Raw genomic sequence first — 7,534 nt, 5'->3', positions numbered from 1 at the left:
GCAGAGGGAGAGAATAGAGAGAGAGAGAGAGAGAGAGAGAGAGAGAGAGAGAGAGAGAGACGCCGTGATGATGATGATGCGTTGACACGGGGCTGCCCGTACCCGCCTGCCTGGGTCTGCGGCTTCCACTTTCCATTCACCGGGAGACAGAAAAGGGCTGGACAATGGGATGCTGAGAGAGGCACGGGAGGCTGAGGCTGCTGCAACGACGATCCACACACACACACACACACACACACACACACACTCAGCCTTTATTCACACATCTACCGGTGATCACATAGCCTATTGGTAAGTGTCCACCTGTCAGTACCTGCATGCTTTTAGTTATTGTAGCCGCTGGTCCTATTCGGCTCCTAATAATGATCCATCTCACAGTGTAGCAACAATTGTTTTACATCTCCATTCGGACATTTTTGATTGATCTGTATTTTAATTGTGCATACTTTACCGTAACACTTTCAATATTGGCCATAAAGCGATGTGTTTAATATCCAACCGTTTCTCATGGAAAAAAAATAGATTTTCATCTCTTTTATTTTATTTCTATGAACTGACCCAGTGGGCCTAGCTTATATATAAGCTTAGCCCACTCAAGGTGACATTCATTTGCTAAAGTTTTTCGTCAGGTGTTCCAACTTCATGCGTCAAACATACTGTATAATGCTCTGTGCTCAATGATTCTTATTAAAGTTTCAGTCGGGCAAACTTTTCTTCTTACATTTGCTGTCAATTGGACATCACAGTCTTTTTTTCAAAATTTGAACCAGAAAAGTGAATTACAAAATACAGGCAATATGCTGTACATTTATAACACCTGAGCATAAACACAGTCAAATGAAGTAAAATGAAAACAGAAACAAAAAATAAAGCAAACAATCTACATAGCCTACAGGGGCAAAACGTATTCAAACACATTCATGATGTTGCACGATTTCAGGGCAGTTTCACTATTTTTGTTTGTTTGTTTTTTGGCAGTTTTACTTGAAAATTACATCATTTCATGTTTGAAAGCAGCAAAGATTGGAGGGTCTTAAACAACCTGCATTTATCAATGTAATAGGCTATGTAGCCTAACTGAAAATGTATGAAGTCAGCCAGAGATAGACAGAATAATACTGGTTTCACTTTTCAGGTTGTAACCGTTGTGTTATGTTTGGTTTTTAGCGTTTTGTTTACACATTTGCTTCCAGTACAATTTTCATGACACATATAGCCTAGGACTTATTAGGTTTTGTGGAATGATAAGCTGATGGACGTCAATGACTGAAACGCGCTTTCTTGTTTCTACCTTAATGGCCTAAACAGCGCGCGTGCAGAAATAGCCCTGCCGAGCCGCCGTAGCAATGGGAGATAACGTATCAAAACGACTGAAGTTGGTCTCGGCTACGGAAGCAGAGATGGAGGAGAGGTCTTTTCCCAACCCGTATCCCGACTGGGACCAAGGGGTCCTCACCTCCAACTCCGGAACAGACGTGGATTACGACGAGCCGTTCGATGCAGATGGAAAGGTGAGCAATGTTGACTTTGTAGGGGCGGGTCACTTGCAAGTCTTCAAACGTGGCTAACGTGCTACAAGTTAGAGCTAGCTTAGCCTCGATTCGCTCCGTTCTGTTTTGAAAGTACGTCACGCCGAACTCCATTTAAAAATGTGCCAATTTAATGTTTGCATGCTTATTGGTGCACGTACACACCCCCTAAAACGTGACATAAGACCTTCTCTGGAGCAGCGGTAGCCATTGGTATATTCGGCAGATATATAAACCACCAAGTAAAGTTTATTTCAGTAAAATTTTCACTTTAAGAATTGGTTCGTATGCAATTCCCCTAATATTCTTCCACCAAAATACACCGCGAAGTAATGCTAAAAGCTGAAATAAAATATAAAAAACTGCTCTTTGGAGTAACAGGTGTATGCCGAATTTACCAGTAGACCCTACCGATTCGCCAAGGTGTTATGTCATTTTTACGAGGTATATACATTTGCCGATAAACAAGGAAACATTAATGCCAGATTTGTCGATGGAGTTTGGTGGGACACTCCCCAGCTCCGCTGCTGTCCATGAGCAGTTACACTGGAGCAGTTGGAGGTACAGTGCCTTACTCAAGGAGACCTGAACGGTAGATGTTGAGGGAGGGGAGGGGGGTTACAGCCAGATACTTGTGCAGTGCACTGGAGGGAGTGTTTTTAGGATGTTTTGCTAGGAATGAATTACTGGTTTGATGGTACATAGGCCCAGCCAGCAGTGGTGGAATTAAGTAACTAAGTACATTTACTCAAGTACTGTACTTAAATACAATTTTGAGATACTTGTACTTTACTTGAGTATTTCCATTTGATGTTACTTTATACTTCTACTCCACTACATTTATTTGACAGCTATAGTTACTTTTCAGATGGAGATTTGACACAATGGATAATATAACAAGCTTTTAAAATACAACACATTGTTAAAGATGAAACCAGTGGTTTCCAACCTTTTTGGCTTTTGACGTCTTACAAAAAGCAGTGTGTAGTCGGGTCACATTTCAGATGTCTATGAGTTGTTAACAGCTCCACCAAATAGTGATTTTTCCCTCTAAACCTCACATGGTTTCATTTCAATAAATGTTCAAATGATTCAATATTTCAGCAAAAATCAAAGATTAGAGAAAAAGTCCAAAAACTGAAAACAGATTTGTGTATCAGAACTTTGTTTTTTCTTCTTTCCTCTCCCATTAATCATCTCACAAGCCCTCAGATTTATCTGGTGACCCTTTGGAGGGGCCCGACCCCTAGGTTGGGTACCACTGGACTAAACTAGCTAACTGTATATAAAGTAGTTCAAACTAGCTCCACCTCCAGCAGCTACAATAGTAACATGCTGCTTACACACTGATGCTTCAGTATTAATAATCTAATGATGTCATATATAATAGAATATCAGTCAGAGGGACCAAACCACTACTTTTACTTTAATACTTTAACTACATTTTGCTGCTAATACTTATGTAGTTTTACTTAAGTAGGATTTTTCATGCATGGCTTTTACTTGTAATGGAGTATTTTTACATTGGTGTGTTGGTACTTTTACTTAAGTAAAGGATCAGAGTACTTCTTCCACCACTGCCAGCCAGAATCATTAGTCCTTCAGTTACTAGTGAATTTTAAACCATTTCAAGCCCATAAGGCTGAAACCCTTCTGTTTTGTGCTGGTGTATTACAGGTTCATGTCTGTAAGGCTGAAACTATCGTTTTTGTGCTGGTTTTTTATTCTTCTGCTTCTTCTTCTTCTATCATTTCTCAAATTACCGTGAGATGGTACATGCCAGAGCCACGAAATTTGGCAGAATGATAGATAATGTTGTGCTAAAGTTTGCCAATAAATATGACCCCAGTCAGCCTGACGGGGGCACTATAATTTTGTTTTTGTGGGCAGTGGTGGCCTAAAGGTTAGAGAAGCGAACTTGTGACCGGAAGGTCGTCGGTTCAATCCCCCCGGACCGGCAGGATAAATCTGGGTGGGGAAAGTGAAAAGCAGCTTGCCCGTCCCTCATTACCACCACTGAGGTGCCCTTAAGCAAGGCCCTTAACCCCAACCGCTCCAGTGGAGCTGCTCAGTGGCCAGCAGATCAGACTGTGGTTGTACTGGTCAGCTTCCAGGTGTGAATGTGTGTGTGAATGTGATCAGGGCGTTCCTGGAAAAAGAGAGCATTGCTCTCAGTGAAACTCCCCCTGAATAAATAAAGGTTAAAAAAATAAATAATTAAAGGTCCAAATTTGAAACCTGTGAAACTCCTACACAGTCAGATTCCAAAAGTCAGATTGACACAAAAGTTGCTACACTTATTTTCTCGTTTGCTCTACAAATTTTCCAATGGGGCCACTGAATTCTGCTATGATTGATTTGTTGCTAATTTGCATTTGCTGAAAAACAGTTTTTCCCTAAGGCTCTTCAACAAAACCCAGAGATGGGTCATGAACTTGTTGCATTCAGTACGTCTAAGTGGAGAGAATGAAGCGCAAGAGACGGCGTTTTTTCCAGTCAAGAAAAAGTGATTGCCCCTTACTCAAAATGCAACACGTCTTGTGGCTGCATTACATTCTGGTCTCTTGAGGCTACTGTGGGTGGAGAAATTGGTCTCTCTCCTCTTCTATGATGGATTTCTCCCTGTATGATTGTTGAACGTCTCTTGGTGCAAAATGGCAGCTCTAGAAAGAAGCCCTCGCTCTTTGATTCTGAGGGACTGACACCAAAAAACTCCATTGTAGCTGAGCTGGAAATATCTGGATGTGACGTCAGGTCATCTACGTTTGACTAGTTGACTGCGGGAATAAGAAAAATACACCACTTTCTTTACCGCCACGCCCGATATTTTGCTCAGCCATGATCCTACACCAAGGTAACGAAGAGACATGCCTCCTTACCTGGCGGGACACAGGACGTAATTATAATTTCTGATGACAAATGATGAATTATCAAATATTCGTTGCTGCCCTATACACCAGTTATTCTCAATCTTTTTCATATCAAGGACCCTAATTTAGTCCACATTAAGGCCACAGACCCCATTTGATGAGATTTTGTCTCTCGGACCCAAATCTGAGAATATTTTTATTGTTAGATATGATTTTGTCCAGGATTCCATGACTATCTGTATTATAGGTAGAGAGATAACAGAGAAACTATGATCAAAACAGTCATTCTTCTACATTTCTAATTGTGTTAACTTTTTGTAAATTAAATAATGCTAAAGTTGAACAATTCATCAATTTGCTGGGGGCCCCCTGGAACCCCTCAAGGACCCATGGTGGTCCCCGGACCCCACGTTGAGAACCACTGCTATACACCACCAAACAACAAAAGAGACATCACCAGTATCTGATTTGTAACAGTAGCTGCGTTTACATGGAACCTTTTATATGACTAGTAATCAGAATAACAGCCTAATCAGAATAAAAATGACTCTTATAACCACCTCAATCATAATAAACCGGCCCACTCCAAATTCAATTTCATTCCATTGGAGAGGGGTGGAATAAACCTTTCATAATCTGGTCAGTGGATAAAATTTTGTCATGTAAAGGCTCATTCCGATCACTTTCTTTGGTTGGAATAATTTTTGAGCTAATTTTCAATCAGAATGTGTCATTCAGAATGAAAAAATCTGGCTCCGGTAACTGCAGCTATTGTTAAAGTGTTTTAGGTTGGATTTTTCCTTAGGTTTTTACAAACAACTTTTTCCAACTCTGTCTCTCACTTGAATAAAAAGAGGAGTTTAGAAATGAGTCTGTAATTAGAACGGATCAAGGTCCAGGTTTAGCTTTTTCAGAAGTGCATGTGTAAAACTAGAAGGAACTCCAACTTGCTGTTACACCCATAGACATCATTCCTCTTAATGAATTTTTAAATTTAATAGATTTCTTGACCCCAAACATCCCCTCTGGATTCAATTATTTATCTCTAGTTGCATAATAACGGCTAAAAATCGTATCACTTTTCAACCGTTATACTTGAGCATTCCCATTCTCCTTCTCGGCCTTTCGGAATATTCCATTGTTATGCTTGACGGTGACTTTTTGTTTATCTCTGTTGAACAATCCTCTCTTTGACTTTGCCTCAGCCTTGTTCTGTGTTCCACCCTTTCTCTTCCCTCCCTCCATCTCTCCCTCCATCCCTGGGTGGCTGCAGCAGTGACTCAGAGCAGAGAGTACAGACTGATTCGGTCATAATCCTCCCTGTTTAAGGACAGAGGGCGGACTCGGGTCAGGGCCTTTGTGTTTTAGCCTTTAGGACTGTCTGTTCTGTTTGGAGCGGACTGGACCCAGAAAGGATTTTTTTTTTTAGTTTAGTTTACTTTATTTCTATAGCACTTTTCAAAACAGCAGTCACAAAGTGCTTCACAGTTGGTAATAAAAATGGATAATGGTACACAGAATGAGAACAGCAAGTAAAAATACAATTTATAAACGGAAAGAAACACTCAACAATAAAAGCAATATAAACAACAAAACAAAATTAAAAGACAAATAAAACCAACAGGAATTGCAAAGCAACAAACTTATAAAAACACCAGCCTATACAAGTGGGTTTTTAAACGTTTTTTAAAATGTTTTAAAAAGTTTTTTAAGCTCTCATCATCTCATTATAGTTTTGGATTTTTCATTAGTTTTTGTTTTTATATAGCTTTCAATGTTCCATTTCAATTTCAGTTTGCTTTTAGATAGTTTTCAATTGGCTTGATAGTTTTAGTTTTACATTTATTTTTTTTTAACACGTTTAGTTTTTATTTAATATCAATTCTAATTTTGGTATTTTTGGTAGGGGTAGTATTTTTTTTTTTAAGTATAGGCTAATAACAGAAGTTCAGAACAGGTATTTTGTATATGTTTACAACAGGTATTGCGTAACACAAACAATACATCCTAAATTCTTTTAAAAAATTTACATGCATTTTTCAATTAACGTTATGTAAAAACAGGCAAAAATTCTCCCCATAAAATTCTTCTTTTTTTTTTTTTACACACCCTAAACAAAAATACAAAAACTAAATACATTTCATGTGTTACATATTGTTAGTTAGTTTTATAAGTAGACAAGATAGGCCTAGTTTTAGTTCTGTGTTCGTTTTGTCATAAAGTGTCATTTCTTTTTTTATTTCAGTTAACAATATTTTTTAACCTAGTTTTCATCTTAGTTGTAGTTTTAGTTTTTCTATAATTACCTTGGCTCTCACGGCAGTACTGAATGTTTGATTTGGAGAGGAGTGTCGTCTCACTAGACTGTAGAACATGCATTTTTAATGCTGACAGTGTTTTCTGAGGGAAAACGATGCAAAATGGCCAGATCTTCTTATCACCAGTGATGTAATGGTAAAGAAATAGGAGGGTAAACTATGACCTATGAGAAGGCAGCTACCAATATAAATAAAAATTAGCATTAATTGTTTCCTTAAAATACCCTATCATATGACTTAAGTCAGTTTTATACAGTTTTATACTATGAAATTGATGTCAGTGTAAACGGGTGGGTAAACTGATTTCGGTGGGTTTACCCTCCACTACATCTCTGATTATCATACATTGAGGAAAATGGCGCAGAAGATGCAGTCTGATATCGGCTGGAGAAAAACTCTCTCCACACGACTGGGTCTCAGCAGCGGCGGAGATTGGCCGGCGCTGACGAATCTCAGCCTATTCTCCAAGCTGCTCCGCTTAATTTATCAGGTTGGTGGGTAGGAGGAAATTGGCCCTGAGCCCAACAAATAACTCCACACCCGCCTTGTGCAGTCCCAGACTCCCAACTGTGTTTGTTTGAGGAGGAGGCTGGCGAGAGTTGCCGATGAAATCTCTCTTGGTGCGTTGAGTCAGGAAGCTTTCTAGGCCTACTGGTCATACAGTGCACTCTGTATAGGCTGAATGTGAAGGGAGCCTCTAGAGGATAAATTAACTCCACAGCCATGATCAAATACGGCTTTGAAGCCTAGTGGCGGCCGACCCTATTGGACAAATCTGTAAAGGGTAAATAGGACCTTGGGCCTTGTGAAAATAGCC

General features: G+C 39.5%; 1 protein-coding gene across 1 annotated transcript in view; it reads left to right on the top strand.

Moving 5' to 3' along the window:
- Positions 1-1,346: 1,346 nt before the first annotated feature.
- The window catches only part of lancl2 (LanC lantibiotic synthetase component C-like 2 (bacterial)), a 43,975-nt gene continuing 37,787 nt past the window's right edge, over positions 1,347-7,534 (top strand). The window contains exon 1 of the mRNA XM_071544422.1: positions 1,347-1,511. Within this exon, the coding sequence (XP_071400523.1) occupies positions 1,347-1,511 (165 nt within the window). The remainder of the gene's footprint in view (positions 1,512-7,534) is intronic.

The sequence above is a fragment of the Centroberyx affinis genome, unplaced genomic scaffold (genome assembly GCF_046629955.1).
Source record: "Centroberyx affinis isolate AG114_WGS23_722 - 3 ecotype Tasmania unplaced genomic scaffold, CSIRO-AGI_Caff_v1 ptg004571l_1, whole genome shotgun sequence".
NCBI lineage: Eukaryota > Metazoa > Chordata > Actinopteri > Beryciformes > Berycidae > Centroberyx > Centroberyx affinis.
This window is presented reverse-complemented; position numbering and strand designations above follow the sequence as displayed.